Below are 19,348 nucleotides of genomic sequence, written 5' to 3'. Positions count from 1 at the left end.
CGTTTCCAGACCATTCTGGAACTCCTCGTGACGTCCGGGATCTCATCCGGGACCCCAAACAACTATACCGAAACGTCACCGAACCTTAAGTGTGCAAACCTTGCGGGTTCGAGAACTATGCAAACATCAACTGAGACACTCTCTGGTCAATAGCCAATAGCGGGACCTGGTTGTCCATATTGGCTTCCACATATACTACGAAGATCTCTATCGGTTGAACCTCTTTGTCAAGGATTCAGTTAATCCCGTATGTTGTTCTCTTTGTCCTTCGGTATGTTACTTGCCCGAGATTCGATCGCCGGTATCTCCATACCTAGTTCAATCTCATTACCAGCAAGTCTCTTTACTCGTTCTGTAATACAAGATCCTGTAACTAACTCCTTAGTCACATTGCTTGCAAGGCTTATTGTGATGCTGTATTACCGAGTGGGCCCCGAGGTACCTCTCCGTCACACGGAGTGACAAATCCCAGTATTGATCCATGCCAACCCAACAGACATCTTTGGAGATACCTGTAGAGCACCTTTATAGTCAGCCAATTACGTTGCGACGTTTGATAACCCACAAGGTATTCCTCCGGTGTCCGGGAGTTGCATGATCTCATGGTCATAGGAACATATACATTGACATGCAGAAAACAGTAGCAATAAACTGACACGATCATATGCTACGTTTATAGTTTGGGTCTTGTCCATCACATCATTCTTCTAATGATGTGATCCCGTTATCAAGTGACAACACTTGCCTATGACGAGGAAACTTTGACCATCTTTGATCAACGAGCTAATCAACTAGAGCTCATTAGGGACAGTGTGTTGTCTATGTATCCACACATGTATATGAGTTTTCAGTCAATACAATTCTAACTTGAATAATAAACGATTATTATGAATAAGAAAATATAATAATAACCAATTTATTATTGCCTCTAGGGCATATTTTCAACACGTCCGCGGACGAAACCGGATGCGCGTCCGTTCGGGTCGGCGCGTGGGCCGCATTTTATGTTCGCGTCGATCCAAACGAACGACGACGGATGAAATGGATTGCCCCATTGAAGTTGGTCAAAGAAATAGCAAAACCAGATAACTTTTGATCCATGGGAGCGATCAGCCGGCTGAATCGAATCGTTGCGCACTAAAGAAAGAACCTTGTCCAGGATATCGGGTATAACTAGTGAAGAAGTCACATGAAGTTATCAACTACGCTGGTGCGTAGGATATTCTGGATGTTATGCTGTCAGTAGTGCTGGCCTAAGCGGTGGCTTGGCCCTTTTTTGGTTGTCGTCTGTTTCCGTGACTATCAAACCATGTAATGCACGGTGCATTGATGTTCATATTACACCGGAAAATGGAATAACATGGCGGGCAACCTTTGTGTATGGAGAACCTCGACGAGAACTTCGTTCTGAATTCTGGGAGTTTCTGCGATTCATGCGAGCTCAGTGGAATGGTCCTTGGATATGTTGTGGGGACTTTAACGAGGTGTTATCCCAAGATGAGCATCTTGGGCCTCGAGACAGGACGGAGGCGCAGATCAGCGCGTTCCAAGAATGCTTGCAAGATTGTGAACTTCGTGATCTGGGCTTTGTTGGCCCGAAATATACTTGGAACAACCGACAAGGAAGCGACAGTAACGTGAAAGTGCGTCTTGATCGGGCTGTTGCAAATGGCGAGTTCTCGCGCCAATATGAGGATTGTACTGTGGAGAATCTGATTACAACCTCCTCTGATCATTATGCTATTCTGATCTCCTTGATGAGTACCTCGAGCTACACGGTGGAGCAGCCGGTCCAACAATGCTTCAGGTTTGAAGCCATGTGGCTGCGCGCTCCAGACTACAAGGAAGTACTTGAGAAGGCCTGGTCGGATTGTCGTGATGGATCCCGATCTTTACAAGCGACATGGTCTACCCTACACCGTGTTGCATCGTCGTTGAAGGATTGGAGCCGAGCTACCTTTGGCTCGGTGAGAAAAAGAATTCGTCAGCTTGAAGGTAAATTACGTGACATCCGGGAGCAAGAGATGTCCGATGTTACTGTTAAGGAGGAGAAGGAAATTGAACATGAGCTGTGCGAGCTGTTTGAAAGGGAGGAAATCATGGCACGCCAACGGTCCCGGGTGGAATGGCTCCGTGAGGGTGACCGAAATACCTCCTTCTTCCATGCGCGAGCATCGGCACGTCGGAAAAATAACAAAATTGACACTTTGCTGCGTGCTGATGGCTCGAAATGTGAAGCACAAGCTGAAATCAAAGGTATGGTGCAAAATTTTTATGAGGATCTTTTTTCAGCTGAACCCTGTGCTTCGGTCGATGTAGTTCTCGATGCCATTCCCTCTAAAGTTACGGCCGATATGAATGAGGATCTATGTAGGCCATATACAGATGAGGAATTGGGGCTGCACTTTTCCAGATGGGTCCCACCAAAGCTCCGGGTCCCGATGGCTTCCCGGCGCTGTTTTACCAAACCCACTGGGAGTTCTTTAAGGATGAGATTTGCCATGCTGTTAGGGCCTTTATTTCGGGTGGTGAAGTGCCAGATGGTTTCTGTGACTCAGTCATTGTTCTTATTCCAAAAGTCGCGAAGCCTAAGCACCTCAAGAATTTTCGTCCTATCAGTTTGTGCAATGTTATATACAAGATAGCATCCAAAGTTCTGGCGAATAGGTTGAAGGTCATCCTCCCTGCAATTATTTCTGAGCAACAGAGTGCTTTTGTACCTGGCAGGCTCATTACTGACAATGCCTTAATCGCTTTTGAATGCTTGCACTCTATCAGACAGCAAGACTGCAAAAGACCTTTCTTCGCTCTCAAGATCGACATGATGAAGGCATATGACAGGGTTGAATGAGACTACTTGCATGGCTGTCTTAGTAAGCTGGGTTTTTCCCCGTCCTGGATACAATCGGTGATGAGATGTGTTACTTGTGTTCGCTATGCCGTGCGTGTCAACGGGGAGTTAACTGATCCAGTGGTTCCTTCCAGGGGAATTCGTCAAGGAGATCCTATCAGCCCCTATTTGTTTCTCTTGTGCACGGAAGGTTTGTCTTGTTTACTGCAGCAAAAGGAGGACCGTGGTGAGCTCTATGGTATCAGAAATGGTAGACTCGGCCCTCCTATATCACACTTACTGTTTGCAGATGACAACATTTTCTTTGCCCGGAGTGACAGTAGGAGTGTGGAGGCCTTGAAGCATACTTTGCAGACTTATTGTGATGGGTCTGGTCAAAAAATAAATCTTGATAAGTCATCGTTGTTCTTTGGCAACCGGTGTGATAGTGATACAAAGAATAGAGTGAAGGAGAGTCTGGGTGTGCAAAGTGAAGTCCTCTCGGACTTCTACTTGGGTATGCCTACCTCGGTTGGAAGATCACCTAAGGCTACCTTCAACTTTCTCTATGATATGATCTGGAAACGCCTCAATGGAGTAACAGATCGTCCTATGTCTAGGGCGGGCAAGGAAACCTTTCTGAAAGCTGTTATACAAGCCATCCCTACGTACATTATGAGCTGCTTCCAACTACCAGTTTCGAATTGTGACAAAATTAAATCGTCGATTGCGAATCATTGGTGGGGTGTGGAAAATGGCAAGAAGAAAATGCACTGGAGATCGTGGGAGTGGCTGTCCACACCTAAAAGCCTTGGGGGTATGGGCTTCCGTGATCTGACTTTATTCAACCAGGCAATGCTAGGGCGACAAGGGTGGCGCCTGCTCACGGAACCATCATCCTTATGTGCTAGGGTGCTGAAGGGGAGGTACTTCCCGCATACAGACTTCTGGCATGCTCCCAAGCCGAGGTCGTCCTCGTACACCTGGAGGAGTATTCTTTTTGGGAGGGAGCTTCTTCTTCGTGGTGTTCGGTGGGGTATTGGTGATGGACGTTCAGTGAAGATCAAATCAGACTTCTGGATACCAGATCGGCTGCCATACATGCTACGGCCTTCCAAACCAATCCCGGACGCCGCAACTGTCAGCTGTTTAATTGATGAACAAACAGGTTCTTGGAATCCTGAAACCATCAATGCCTTCTTTCATCAAGAGACAGCTAACCAAATCCTGCAAGTACAAATTAGCCGACATGGTGGAGATGATTTTGTCTGCTGGCCACACACTAAGAATGGAATCTACTCAGTTCGGTCGGCTTACAATCTCGCTCGTTCATCGAATTTTTTTGAGTCCCGGAGTAAGAAAGGTAGAGGTATGTCCTCTAGCATGGCCACAGATGAGAAGAACTGGCAAATGATTTGGAAAGTTAATGCTCCGGGTAAGATGACAATCCATTTATGGAGATTTGCTCACGACTGCCTTCCAAGTGGTGTTCAGCTCCGCCGACGCCATGTTTCTACAAGTGATGCATGTATTTTCTGTGGGAGGGAGGAGGATGTGGAGCACGCCTTTCTTCAGTGTCCATTCGCACAGGAAGTATGGAGGCTAGTCAAGGAGACATTCAGTATTCGGCTCAACCGTCGTGATTTCATGGCCCCTAAATATTGGGTGTTTGAGTTCCTGTCACATGCGACTGAGCTGGAAGCTACTGTGCTAACGGTTGGAGCTTGGCATATTTGGGATGCACGAAACGATGCACGTAATACCCGATGCACTCCAGAGCCGAAGCACACAAGTATGAAGATCACTGCTTTTGTTCATATGATTGTGCAACACTGCTTCAAATCAAAAGCCGGCACTAGGCGTGAGCCAGTTCAGCAGCAGAGATGGACTCCGCCGCCGCCGGGTGTGATTATGGTGAACGTGGACGCAGCTCTGTTCCCAGACTGTCGTCGGATGGACATGGGAGCAGTATTTCGGGATCATTCCGGACGCTGCCTCGCCGCGGCCAGTGAGCCACTAATTGGCTTTACGTCGCCGGAGATTGCCGAGGCCCTTGCTCTCCGGCGGGCTGTGACCATTGCAGACGCAAAAGGTTTTGAGAGGGTGATCTTCGCATCTGACTGCTTGTCGTTGATTCAGCGGCTTCAGTCTTCCAAACCAGACCGTTCAATGGTGGGTTCTGTAATGATGGACATCAAGCACATGGTATCAAGCTTTTCATCAGCTACCTTCAGGCATGTCCGACGTAATCTGAATGAAGCGGCACATCTTATGGCTAGGACTTGTGATCTGCATAGCCTAGGTTTTATTTCTGACTTTGCTCCGGATGGTATCCGGGAGACTCTTTGTATTGATGTTATGTGATCAATAAAGTGCCGTGTTCTCTCAAAAGAAACTACGCTGGTGCGTGTGTGTGCGCGTCCTGTGCGTTATTTGGAAATACATTTCGCCCCGCCAACTTGCGCACATAATCAGTAGGGCAGCACGCCTACGTAGTTGCCTGGAGGGAAGTAGTCGCACACAGCCACGGTGTCGAGGCCGTTCTGGCAGGTGCGGCGGCCGCAGCCGAGCTCCCGCGTGGTGTTCCACACCACCTGCGTGTACTCGCCGCACGTCGTCTTCCCCGGGGCGCAGGCGTTGGCGCGGTGGTCGTACCACCGCCGCTCGCCCACCCACGCAGCCACGGCGTGCGCCGCGCTGTGGTGCCCGCTGGCCCAGTAGAGGTTCCGCCCGTAGACCCCGTCGGTGGTCCACCGCATCGGCGAGAGCTTGCAGGGGACGCGGAGCTTGTTCGCGTACTGCATGGCGTCCAGCTCCAGCGTCCAGTTCCACGTCACCGGCGGCAAGCCGACTGCGCTGCGCGCGTCGTTGTGCGCCCGCAGGAACTGCGTCCACGACGGCACGACGGCGGCGCCGGGGTTGTGATGGCCGGGGACGATGAGGGCCGCAGCCGGCGGTAGCGAGGCCAGTGCGAAGGTCAGGGTGGCGACGCAGGCGAAAGGAAACATGGTTATCTGCAGTGTGGTTCGATTTGGTGAAGCAGCAGTCACTATATAGGAGCGGCTGATTAATTGTTCGGGCCACATGCATGAGCGTTTGGGCTTTGATTGCAACGCATATGTGTGTCAGTTTGGACACTGGAGAGTTAGTTTGAAGCGTTCATCGTCGAGTAATGGCTTCTCTGGATCGTCTGGACATTAATCGTTGAGTATATATTTTTCTTGAATTAATTGGTAGGTTGTGGTTTCCACTTCTACGAATGGATTGCATATATGGTCACATACTGTCGGTCAACGATGAAAATGAGAATTTATTTATTTATGAACAATACATTTAGGAAATTACAAGTAAATAAATGCATAATCGATGGATAATAACTTCGACGCACCACACGTGGTGGGATGCAGCTAACTTGCATGCACGGCGTGATCAATCAATCAGTATGGCCGGCCGGTGCCGTAGTTGCCAGGCGGGAAGTAGTCGCAGACGAGCAGCGTGTCGCCGGAGTCGCACACGATCTTACCGCACCCGAGCTGCGTCGTGTTCCGCCACACGACCTGCGTGTACCGCGCGCATCCGGACGAGCCCGCCGGCGCCGCGCACGAGCTGCTGCCGTAGTCGTACCACCGCCCCTCGTCCACCCACTGCGCCACCAGCGGCGCGGCGTCCCATCGACGCCCTTTGCCCACCACGACGTTCTCGCCGAAGTAGAACAGCGACGAGCGCAGTGGCGCGCAGTCGGCGCGGCGGGAGCGGGCGTAGTCCTTGGCGTACCCCGCGATCCCGGGGCTCCACGTCAGGGGCTCCACCCCGACCGCCCTCCGCGCCGCATTGTGCGCCGACAAAATGTCGGCGACGGTGGCATTGGCGCGCGCGCGGCGACTTTCGTCGACGCCCGCGCTGCCGCCGCCGTCGTCGGTGTCGCTGGCGGGCGTGCACGGTGGTGCCAGTAATGCAAGGAGTAAGAATATGGTGAGGTAGCAGTAGCACATGTGAATGGCCATCCTTGGGTTCGCCATTTGCGTGGGTTTACAGAAAGCTTGGTTGTATTGAGATTTGAGATTGAGAGGGATCGAGGGCTGTGCATGGATGGAGCAGCTGCGTCGGTAATGGTTATATAGGTGGTAGAACGTTTCGTGTCAACCTGTCTTGAGCCTGATTAGCTGTTGATTACTTTGAACGCCCGCATATGGCGGCTATGGCGATAGTGTGCTCTAGCTGGTCATGCCATCTTTGTATCCAAGCCACGAAGGAATCTTCCAAATTGTTTACAAGATAAATCAATTGGCACGGCACAAACAAGATGATGGTGTGCTTGACCAGAGGAGCAAATTACAATTGAACAAGTGCATTATACCTGGTATGTTGCTGGTTTTAGGGGACTGAGCAAGAGAAGATTAAGGAAGAAGCAAGCGCAGCTGCACGGCAATTCTTGCCGCCCATACGGCCGTATGTATATCGCGGTGCGATGAGGGTTATTGGACAAGCATTTTGTTGATTGTAGTGCACCACTGCAGCGTACAATTTTTTGTTATTGTTGGACAAGCATTTTAAGATACCGAATAGCTCATCGTGTTGTATAGGAGAACATGCTATTTGGTATCAAAAAGGAAGCTGAGCCAAGTCAAAACTTAAGACAAAACTGGTGAGATCCGTTAATAGGGATAGGCGAACCATAAATTTTAGGTACTGTTATAATTTAATTTATATTTTATTATTGCATAAGATACTGTATTTAACTTTTTCATGCCTTATATAATCCATAGCATCATCAAAATAAGAAAATTATGTAAGCCAAAACATAATTTGTCTCAAACAGAATAGTCTTTAGTGATCAACACTTAAACCATACTTCTGTAACTCCCAAAATTCTGAAGGATTAGGACAACCTAAGGAATTTGTATACCAATTCTTTAAAAAAAATTCACATCGAAAATACGTTCTAGTAAAATCGGAGAAATTCTGCACTGGACGTAAAAGTATGGGTTTTGCACCGTATCAATCCTACTTATCATTCAAATCATCTCAAAGGCTTTATTTGACGCAAACACTAATTTAAACATAAAAACACAATCATTGCAGTAGCAATAATCATGTTGACCACACATACGAAAATAGAACAAAAAAAAGGTAAAATAACTATTGGTTTCCCTCCCAACAAGCGATATCGTTTTACGCCCCTAGCTAGGTATAATGCATAGTTTCAAGTGATACCATCTTTAGCACTCAATCAATAAGTAGCCCTCATGATAGATTCAAAAGGTGGTTTAATTCTCTTCCTAGGGTAGTCTTCCATCTCTTTCTTTAGTGGTAACTGAAATATTATCTTTTCCTCCTTCATATCAATAATAGCACCTATAGTTCGTAAGAAATGTCTTCGAAGTATAATTGGACAAGGTGGATTGCATTCAGTATTAAGCATAGTAAAATCTATAGGTACACAATTCAGATTAGCAAGAATAAGCACATCATTTATTCTATCCAAAGGTTTTTTAATGGTAGAACCCGCAAGATACAAGTTAAGGGAACAATCTTGTATATCGGTGAGACCAAACACATCATAAATAAATTTAGGTATAGTTGAAACACTAGCACCAATATCACACAAAACATTGCATTCATATTCTTTAAGCTTTATTTTAATAGTAGTTCCCATTCATCATACAACTTTCTAGGTACAGAAACTTCTAGCTCAAGTTTCTCATCATAAGATTTTATCATTGCTTCTACAATATGTTTAGTAAAAGTTTTATTTTGTTCAAAGGCATTGGGTGATCTAATAATGGATTGCAACAAGGAAATACATTCTACTAAAGAACAACTCTCATAATTAAAGTCCTTGTAATCCATGATAGTGAGCACATCACTAGCTAAAGTTTTGACCTCTCCAAACTCATTTTTTATTTTATTTTTATCATTAAGATCGTCACCCTCCAAACAAGTTGGACGCCCTCTAGCTATCCATGACTGTTAGCATGAATATGTGAATATGATTTCCCTGTTAAGTGGCTATTCTTTTTCATTAATAATAACTTAACTACTTCCATTTCCCTTTAATTTCGGTCTTAACATAACACATATAGCCAAAATCATTCAATAAGCACCCTCTGACAAAGGAGCAACATGGGGAAGCTCCTTTGTTAGATGGTGTTTACTGAATGATTTTGGCTATATGCATTATGTTAAGACTCAAATTAAAGGGAAATGGAAGTAGTTAATTGGGGGTGGTTCAAGACAAAAAAACCCACAAAATTGGATGAATTGGAGGCGATTTACACCTAGAAAATGCCTCTGATGTGAGCAACTATAACACCTCAAATTTCCCACTTTATTTTTTGTTGAGTTTTATTTTGATTCTCTTTGTATTGGTTTGGATCGTGTTTCTAAATTTTATTTGAAATTGGACCCAAAAACATGCCTATCTCTTTCTCTCCTAAGTAATTCAACCTTTCTATAATCTCATCAAGGCAATGTCACACATATTTCTAGTCGTTCCATGATTCTTCTCCACAAAGAAACATTATTTTTCTAAGAGAAAAATGTCGATCATTATCTTTAAGCTTGTAAATCATTCTTCAGTTCCTTTTGATCCAAGACTTCCCAAATCAATTACATGACTTCTCGTATACCTAGCACACCCAATGCACACGAACAACAACGAAACCTTTGTCTTCGTCCCATTTTCACCATTGAACTATAAATTCCACATGTGGTTCCCTTATTGGACTGAAACTTGGAAGAGTGACTCACCTTTTCAATATACTCTCCACCCACTAAAATAAAACACATTTACCCAAGATAGTTTTCCACACTCCATCACAAACACTTGCCATCCAGAACATGTCTTTGATGAGTGCGCTCAATCCATTAGTCCATTCGCCATTAAATCTCTTATATTATCTCGCTCGCAACAAGAAACCTCCTTGACATGTGCAACGACTTACTGGTTTGACCAGGACATCCTAGCTAGTGGTGACCCTTGGCATGCCAAAAGGGTGCTTTGCACCAAGTTCGAAGGCCCTACCCACTACCGGCCATCCCGACTCACCTATGTGCGCAAGGCATTCCCGACCCCTCTGCATTTTCCACACGTCCTCCCCGTTAGTGTCAAAACCAGCAGATCTCGGGTAGGGGGAGCTGTGGGATCGGATAAAGGGTAACACGAGATAGAGAACACAAGGCTTTTACCCAGGTCGGGGCCCTCTCGGTGGAGGTAAACCCCTACGTCCTCCTCTTGTTGTATTGATGTTGTAGAGATTACAAAGTTGGTCTACCTCGAGATCATGAGATTGTGGGCTAAACCCTACGTGTTTGCTACTTGTAAACTACATTTGGTTTTCCCCGAAGAGGAGAGGAGATGCATGATAGGTCTCCAACGTATCTATAATTTTTTATTGTTCCTATTATTATATTATCATTCTAGGATGCTTTTGACGCATTTACTTGCCAATTTATATTATTTTTAAGCACTAACCTATTAATCCAATACCAAGAGCCATTTGCTATTTTGTGCATGTTTTTGCCTTTTCAGGAATACTGTACCAAACGAAGTACAAATACCCTGAAATTTTTTGTCAATTTACTAGGCAAAATAAATATCTGGAAGTTTTGGAGGAAGAACAGAGAGCGCACGAAGTGCGCCAAGCCAACAGGGCACGTCCACGGGGTGGTCGGGCCCTCATGGCTTGGAGCCACCTTCCTTGGCCTGTGGCCCTCCTCTGTGTCCTATAAACTCACATATGCCCAAACACTCTTTTTCTACTACCGCAAGCTTGTGTTTCGCCATACGCCCATCTGGAGCTCTATTCCGATGCCCTGTTGGAGGGGGGACCGATCACGGAGGGTCCCATTGTGATGTGTGAGTAGTTCACCACACACCTACGGATCCGTAGTTAGTACCTAGATGGCTACCTCTCTCTATGTTCTTCATTACCATGATCACTGAGATCCCCGCGGTGATCTATCTTATGTAATCACTCTTGTGCGATGCATTTGTTGGGATTTGATGAATTGTAGGTTTATGTTCATATTAGTCATGAGATTATATTGAGTTCCTTGCTGGTCTTTCATATATATATGCATGATTATAATAGCTTCATAATTCTCTCTGATCTACTGATTTGCTTTGGCCAACTACATTATTATATCTTCTACGGGAGAGGTGTGTTTTAGTTGGTTCAATCTTGCGGTGCTCAATCCGAGTGACACAAAGGGACTTGACATGTATTGTATTGCTGCCACTAAGAGTAAAACGATGGGGTTGATTCATATTAACTGGATTTTCTTTGTCTACAACTCTACATCATGTCATTGTTATCCAAGCGTTACTCTGATTCACTTAATATCGGTCGATGGGTAGATTAATAGTAGTAGATGCAGGTAGGAGTCGTTCTACTTGATTACATACGTGAAGCGTATATGTAAGGATCATTGCCACAAATAAATATTGCATAACTATGCGTTTCTCTATCACTTGCCCAAGAGTAATTGGTTTACCCACCGTATGCTTTCTACGAGAGAGAAGCCTCTACCGAAAACTATGGCCCCGAGGTCTATTCATAAATATAAATACAAAATACAAAAAACCTTGTCGTTCTTATTTACTTTATATTTATTTTACATTTATATTTATCCAACTATCCAACTACACTACTTATTACTTGCAAGTAACGAGTTTAAGGGGATTGACAACCCTCTTGCCCACGTTGGATGCAAGTGTGTGCTCTGTTGTGTGTAGGCACTGAAGGCGGGAAATTGCGTGGTTCTCCTATTGGATCGATAACCTTGGTTCTCACTTAGGGGAATACTTATCTGTATTGTGATGCATCATCCCCTCCTATTTGGGGAAAAATCCAATGCAGATCACAAGTATGAGGAAGGATTTCTGGCGCCGTTCCGGAGAGTATCACCGATTTCCTATCAAGTACCTTCTCACAAATTGACATTCACTTGTTATCCTTTTTATTTGCTGTTATTTTCTTGCTCTAAAAATCAAAATAAAAAAATATATATCTTTGCTTGTTTACTTATTCCTATGGCTAGTTCTCCTTTGGACATTCCCCTTCCTCTTTACTTGGGAGAAGGTTCCAAATTCCTACATTTTAAATACTTGGGTGACCAATATTTAAAGGAAGCCTAGTATATATTGTTAGTTATACAAATGAGAGATAATACCAAGAGTCATATTAAATTACTTCTTAGAAGCTTTGATGTTGCCCTTCCTCTATTTCATACACGTTTTTTGGAATCGTATGTTTGGAAAAGACTTTTTGGAAACAATACTTTTGACACTTATGAAAAAAATGAAAAGTGTATTCGGGCAACCAAATATAGTAACCGCTGAACCTACCATATTGGTTAGCTACCGTTAAACTGAGCTAATAAAAGGAACTAAGGCCACTAGGGAAACCAACCTTAGAGGTTTGTACAACATGTCTACTAAAATCAACGGGAACATAGTGCTACAAAATAGGAGGTTTGATACTTTAGAACAAGAGATTGATGCTCTTAGTGTTTTGAAAGATGAAATGAAAATTCTCAATGATAAAGGGGAACAATTTGTGAAGATAAATATGCCCCTTGTTGCTAAAGATGATATCACTTGAAACTATGTATTATGCCTAGCTAGGGGCGTAAACAATAGTGCTTCTTGGGAGGCAACCCAATAATTATTTTATTTTTCTTATTGTACTCTCTATTTATGTGAGATAAGATGATTATTGCTACTGTAATTATTGTGTTTTTATGTTTAAAATATTGTTCGTGCCAACTAAAGCCTTTGGGATGATTTTGAATGATAAGTAGAATTCATATGGTGCAAAAACAAAAACTTTTATGCCCAGTGCAAAATTTCTCTGATTTTACTGGAATGTCTTTTTGATCTGAATTTTTACATGGTATTGCCATACAAATTGCTCAGGTCATCATAAGTTTTCCGAATGTTTGGAGTTACATAAGTAGGGTGTATTTTCTGATCACTACAGATTGTTCTATTTAGACAGATTGTGTTTGGTTGCATGGTTTGCTTGTTTTGATGATGCTATGGATTATACCGGGGGGTATAAGTCATGGAGAAGTTATAACATTGTACCTTATGCAGTAATGAAATATTGGTCAGTTTGTAACATTACCTAGTGTTTACGGTTCACCAATCCTACTAACGGATCTCACGAGTTTTCTGTTGAGTTTTGTGTGCTGAAGTTTTCAAGTTTTTGAGTATTATCACAATGGAGGAAGGAATAAGGAGCAGCAAAGAGACTAAGCTTGGGTATGACCAAGGCACCCCAAGCCAAATTCTAGGAAGACTCAAGCGTCTAAGCTCGGGGACGCCCCGGAAGGCATCCCCTCTTTTGTCTCAATACATCGGTATGTCACTTGGAGTTATATTTTTATTCATCACATGATATGACTTATAGCTTGTTTTTGTTTTCCATGATAATTGGTTGCTGTACACACCCACTTAAGAGAGACACATGTTCATGATGGTTTGTTAGAATACTATATGTGCTTCACATATATCTTTTAAGCTAAGCAATTGCTCTAGTACTTCACTCATATCTTTTAGAGCGCGATGGCATACAAATTTTATAGAAATAATTGCACTCTCGTTCTTCACTTAAACTTGTTTGAGAGTTAATAAATAATTACGGTAATTTTCATGTGTTATAAGACTTGTCAATAAATGATAGGTATTCAAGGAGTGCACAATCAAAACCTTCATGTAGCACATAAAAGAGAAATTGTGAGTTAATGATAGTGATGTCGTAATATGAAAGGGGGTGAGTGCATGGTTGTTGGTTAGTAAAAATGTCGATAGTTAAAGGGTGTTCATTTGCTATTTATCCAAATATTGGTTATGTCATGGTGATGATGTGTGAGCATGCTTATTCCTCATTGAAATCCTAGTGTTGTTTAGGTTGGGGGCGCGCGATGGGTAGCTCCTACCAATCTCCTCCCTAGGGGCATGCAAGTAGTACTTTGCTTGGAGAGAGCTAATAAAATTTTGCAATAAGTATGTGAGTTCTTTACGATTAATGTGAATTCGTGGATGTACGCACACTCTCCTCCTCATATTTGCTAGCCTGTTTGGTACCGTGCATTGCCCATTCTCACCTTGAGGATCGATGCAAACTTTGACGGTGCATCCAAAACCCGTGACGTGACACGCTCTATTGCACATGAGACACCTCATATCTTCCTCAAAACAGTCACCATACCTACCTATCATGGCATTTACATAGCCATTCTAAGATATATTGCCATGCAACTTCCACCGTTACATCATATGAATAGTACACTCATTGTCATATTGCTTTGCATGATCATTTAGTTGACATAGTATTTGTGGAAAAGCCATCGTCCATCATTATTATACATGTGACGCTAAATCATTGCATATCCTGGTACACTTTAGAAGGCATTCATATAGAGTCATATTGTTTAGTAGTTTTCATATAGAGTTGTAAGTAAATAGAAGTGTTATGCTTTTCATTATTAGGCCACTATCTATGTGAGGAAAGGATGATGGAGACTATAATTCCCCCACAGGTCAGGATCAGGCTCTAGAAAAAAAATGGGAAAAAAGAGAAAATAGAGAAGGGATAGTGCTACTTGTTGGGGAACGTTGCATGGGAAAAAAAATTCCTACGCACATACAAGATCTATCCATGGTGATGACCATCTACGAGAGGAGAGATCGGATCCACATACCCTTGTAGATCGCTAAGCGGAAGCGTTAAGAAACGCGGTTGATATAGTCAAACGTCTTCACGATCCAAATCGCAAGCCGTCCCGCGATCCAATCACGATCTAGTGTCGAACGGATGGCACCTCCGTGTTCAACACACGTACAACTTGATGACGTCCTCGCCTTCTTGATCCAGCAAGAGGGCGAAGTAGTAGATGAGTTCCAGTAGCACGACGGCGTGGTGACGGTGGTGGTGAAGAACAATCTCCGGAGGGCTTCGCCAAGCACAACAGAAATTATGACAGAGGATGAAATAGAGGGGTGGGGTTGCCGGCACACGACTTTCGGAAATCTTGATGCATTCCACGTGCTAGCCCTGCCCCTCTATTTATATGTTCAGCCCTGGGGTTGTTTCTTGGAGAAAGAGCCTCCTCAAAGTCGGTTTGGCACGCAAGGCAAGAGTCCTCCTCGGGCTCCAGGACCAGACGCCAGGGTCCTTGGCGTGTGGCCCCAGATGCCAGGGTCCCTCGCGTTTGGCATGTGTCCTTCGCAGAACTCCATTTTGCACCTTCCTAAAGCCTCGTGGGCTTTACCCCTTGGCCCAAATAAAGTGTTCTCGTACCCGAACATTTCGGGAAACATCTGAAACCCTTCCCGAGAGAAAACATTATTATCCCATATATCAATCTTTACCTACGGAATATTCTAGAGCTCCTTTTCATGTCGTGATATCATCTAGAACTCCGAACAACCTTCGGTCAGCAACATAAAAACTCAACTATACTTATATCATCACCAAACATTAAGTGTGTAGACCGTGCGGGTTCGAGAACTATGTAGACATGACCGAGACATTCTCCGGTCAATAACCAATAGTGGGACCTGGATGCCCATATTGGTTCCTACATATTCTACGAAGATGTTTATCGGTTGAACCTCTATGTCAAGGATTCAGTTAATCCCGTATGTTGTTCCCTTTCTCCATCGGTATGTTACTTGCCCGAGATTCGATCGTCGTTATCTCTATACCTTTTTCAATCTTGTTACTAGCAAGTCTCTTTACTCGTTCCATAATGCAAAATCCCAGGACTAACTCTTTGGTCACATTTCTTGCAAGGCATGTTGTGATGTTGTATTACCGAGTGGGCCATGAGATACCTCTCCATCCCACGGAGTGACAAATCCTAGTCTTGATCCATGCTAACTCAGCGGACACCCTCGGAGATACCTGTAGAGTATCTTTATAGTCACCCAGTTACGTTGCGATGTTTGATACACATAAGGTATTCTTCTGGTGTTAGTGAGTTACATGATCTCTTGGTCATAGGAACATATACTTGATATGCACAAAACAGTAGCAATAAACTGACACGATCACATGCTACGTTCATAGTTTTTGGGTATTTTCCATCACATCATTCTCCTAATGATGTGATCCCGTTATCAAGTGATAATTCTTGTCTATAGTGAGGAAACCTTGACTATCTTAAATGAACGAGCTAATCCATTAGAGGCTTACTAGGGACAGTGTGGTGTCTATGTATCCACACATGTATTTGAGTTTCGAATCAATACAATTCTAGCATGGATAATAAATGATTATATTGAAAAGGAAATATAATAATAACTATTTTTTATTGCCTCTAAGGCATATTTCCAAGACTACTACCTCTTTTTCCTCACTTGTGCTTCAAAGTAGCACCATGTTTTCCATATAGAGAGTCTCATATTTTGTCACTTTCATATGCTAGTGGAATTTTTTTCATTATTGAACTTGGCTTGTATATTCCGATGATGGGCTTCCTCAAATGCCCGAGGTCGTCATGAGAAAGCAAGTTGGATGCACACCCACTTAGTTTCGGTTGAGCTTTCCTAAACTTATAGCTCTAGTGCATGTGTTGCATGGCAATCCCTACTCCTCGCATTGATATCGATTGATGGGCATCTCCACAGCCCATTGATCCGCCCAGTTGCTGCAGGACTTTCTTCTCCATTTTAACCCCTTTGAAACCTACCCACCATATTCTATTCCATCCATATGATATGTACATGGTTCACGCTCATCTATTGACTGAGTAATAAAAAGCTAAAGCGCGTTAAAAACTACGATCCAATTGCCTAGCTTAATACTGTGCTGCTTGACATTTGTATTTATGTGGTGAAGACGAAGCCATGCCATGCTAATATGATAAAATGAATGGGGTAAACATTCTTAAAGAGTCATATATTTTGAAAATTGATGATTACGTTACTTATGTTCATGGACGTTACTATGTTGATGTTTGTTAATTCATCATTTCTCAATAATCATACCTTCAAGAGATTACATGTTGGGTAATATGTCACGTCAAAAATTCTATTTTTATCATTTACCAACTCAAGGATGAGCAGGAATTAAGCTTGGGGATGTTGATACGTCTCCAGTGTATCTATAATTTTTATTGTTCCATGCTATTATATTATCATTCTAGGATGCTTTTTAGGCATTTACTTTTCAATTTATATTATTTGTGAGAATTAACCTACTAACCCAATGCGAAGTGCTAGTTGCCTTTTTTCTGCATGTTTTTGGCTTTTCAGGAATACTATACTAAACGAAGTCGAAATACACCAAACCCTTTTGGCGATTTCCTCTAGACAAAATAGACCTGGAATCTTTACACGAAGACCAGAGGGCGCACGAGGTGGCTCCAAGCCAACAGAGAGCCTAGGGGGGGGGGGGTCGTGCCCTGATGGCTTGGGGCTACATCCCTTTGCCTCTAGCCCTCCTCTTTGTCCTATAACTTCGCATATGCTCCAAAAATCCAAAGGAGCATCCCAAAACACTTTTTCCACCACCGCAAACTTTTGTTCTACCGTGTACCGCTATGGATCCCTATTTCGGTGCCCTCCTAGAGGGGGGGCCGATCACAGAGGGCCTCTATGTCATCCTTGCTGCTCCCATGGTGATGTGTGAGTAGTTCACCTCATACCTACGAGTCCGTAGTGAGCACCTAGATGGCTATACCTCTCTCTATGTTCTTCATTTCCATGATTACCGCGGTGATCTATCTTATGTAATCACTCTTGTGCGTGCATTTGTTGGAATTCAATCAATTGTGGGTGTATGTTCACATTATTTGTGAGACTATATTGAGCTCCTTGCTAGTCTTTCTTATATATCCATGATTATGATAGATTCATAGTTCTCTCTGATGTATTGATTTGGTTTGGCTAACTAGATTGATTTATCTTCAACGGGATAGGTACGTGATACATCTCCAACGTATCTATAATTTTTTATGGTTTCATGCTATTATCTTGTCAAACTTTGGATGTTTCGTATGCCTTTTATATCATTTTTGGGACTAACTTATTAACTCAGTGCCAAGTGCCAGTTCCTGTTTTTTCCGTGTTTTTGACCCTTTTCAGAGGAGGATTTTAAACGGAGCCCAAACAGAATAAAACTTTCGAAAAGATTTTTTCCGAAACAGAAGACGATCAGGAGACTTGAGAGCCAAGGCACAGGGCCACCAGGGACCCCACAAGGCCCCTAGCCGCGGCCAGGGGGCCCGCGCCTCCCAGGATTGTGGGCTCCCTGAGCCTCCTCTACCCTAGGTCTTTCACCTATACATTCCCTAAAATCCCAGAAAAAATCAGGAGAGCCACGAAAACACTTTTCCGCCACCGCAAGCTTCTGTCTCCCCAAGATCCCATCTGGGGCACGTTCTGGTGCCCTGCCGGAGAGGGGATTCGGATACGAAGGGCTTCTTCATCAACACCATGACCTCTCCGATGATGCGTGAGTAGTTCACCATATACCTACGGGTCCATAGCTAGTAGCTAGATGGCTTCTTCTCTCTCTTGGATCTTCAATATAAAGTTCTCCTTGATCTTCATGAAGATCTATCCGATGTAATCTTCTTTTGTGGTGTGTTTGTCGAGATCCGATGAATTGTGGATTTATGATCAGATTATCTATGAATCTTATTTGAGTTTCTTCTGATCTCTCTTATGCATGATTTCATATCCTTGTAATTCTCTTCTAGTTGTGGGTTTTGTTTGGCCAGCTTGATCTATGATTCTTGCAATGGGAGAAGTGCTTGGTTTTGGGTTCATACCATGCGGTGACCTCACCCAGTGACAGAAGGGGTAGCGAGGCACGCATCGTGTTGTTGCCATCAAGGGTAAAAAGATGGGGTTTTCATCATTGGTTTGAGTTTATCCCTCTACATCATGTCATCTTGCTTAAGACGTTACTCTGTTCGTTATGAACTCAATACACTAGATGCATGCTGGATAGCGGTCGATGTGTGGAGTAATAGTAGTAGATGCAGAAAGTATCGGTCTACTTGTCTCGGACATGATGCCTATATGTATGATCATTGCCTTAGATATCGTCATGACTTTGCGCGGTTCTATCAATTGCTCGACAGTAATTTGTTCACCCACCGTAATATTTGCTATTTTGATATAAGCCTCTAGTGAACACTATGGCCCCCGGGTCTACTTCACACCATATTTTCAGCCTTACTCTTTTACTTCGTTTCACTTTCCGCCTTCAGATCTCATTTGCAATTAATCTTAAAGGGATTGACAACCCCTTTATAGCGTTGGGTGCAAGCTCTTTTTTGTTTGTGCAGGTACTCTAGACTTGACGCGATTCTCCTACTGGATTGATACCTTGGTTCTCAAACTGAGGGAAATACTTACTACTCATGTGCTGCATCACCCTTTCCTCTTCAAGGGAAAAACCAACGCAAGCTCAAGAGACGACAGAAGATTTCTGTCACCGTAGCAGAAGGATTTCTGGCGCCGTTGCCGCGGAGGAGGATCAAGTCAAGGATAGTCTC

The 19,348-nt window shown here is 43.7% G+C and overlaps 2 protein-coding genes across 2 annotated transcripts; both read right to left on the bottom strand.

Annotated features, from left to right (window-relative positions):
• Nucleotides 1-5,301: 5,301 nt before the first annotated feature.
• Nucleotides 5,302-5,838, bottom strand: LOC123430583 (pathogenesis-related protein 1-like). The gene has a single exon (XM_045114441.1). It carries the CDS (start codon nt 5,836-5,838, stop codon nt 5,302-5,304), a length of 537 nt encoding a protein of 178 aa, XP_044970376.1.
• A 282-nt stretch (nt 5,839-6,120) lies between these two features.
• On the bottom strand, nt 6,121-6,911 carry LOC123430582 (pathogenesis-related protein 1A-like). The gene has a single exon (XM_045114440.1). The coding sequence runs from the start codon at nt 6,847-6,849 to the stop codon at nt 6,268-6,270; it is 582 nt and encodes a 193-aa protein (XP_044970375.1). The 5' UTR covers nt 6,850-6,911; the 3' UTR covers nt 6,121-6,267.
• Nucleotides 6,912-19,348: the final 12,437 nt, after the last annotated feature.

The sequence above is a fragment of the Hordeum vulgare genome, chromosome 2H (assembly GCF_904849725.1).
Source record: "Hordeum vulgare subsp. vulgare chromosome 2H, MorexV3_pseudomolecules_assembly, whole genome shotgun sequence".
Lineage (NCBI taxonomy): Eukaryota > Viridiplantae > Streptophyta > Magnoliopsida > Poales > Poaceae > Hordeum > Hordeum vulgare.
Note: the sequence above shows the minus strand (reverse complement) of the source record. Positions and strands in the feature narration are given on the sequence as shown.

What these genes read in the sequence shown, in the direction of transcription:
- LOC123430583 (XM_045114441.1), bottom strand. Translation starts at nt 5,838, where the DNA reads ATGTTTCCTTTCGCCTGCGTCGCCACCCTGACCTTCGCACTGGCCTCG.
- LOC123430582 (XM_045114440.1), bottom strand. Translation starts at nt 6,849, where the DNA reads ATGGCGAACCCAAGGATGGCCATTCACATGTGCTACTGCTACCTCACC.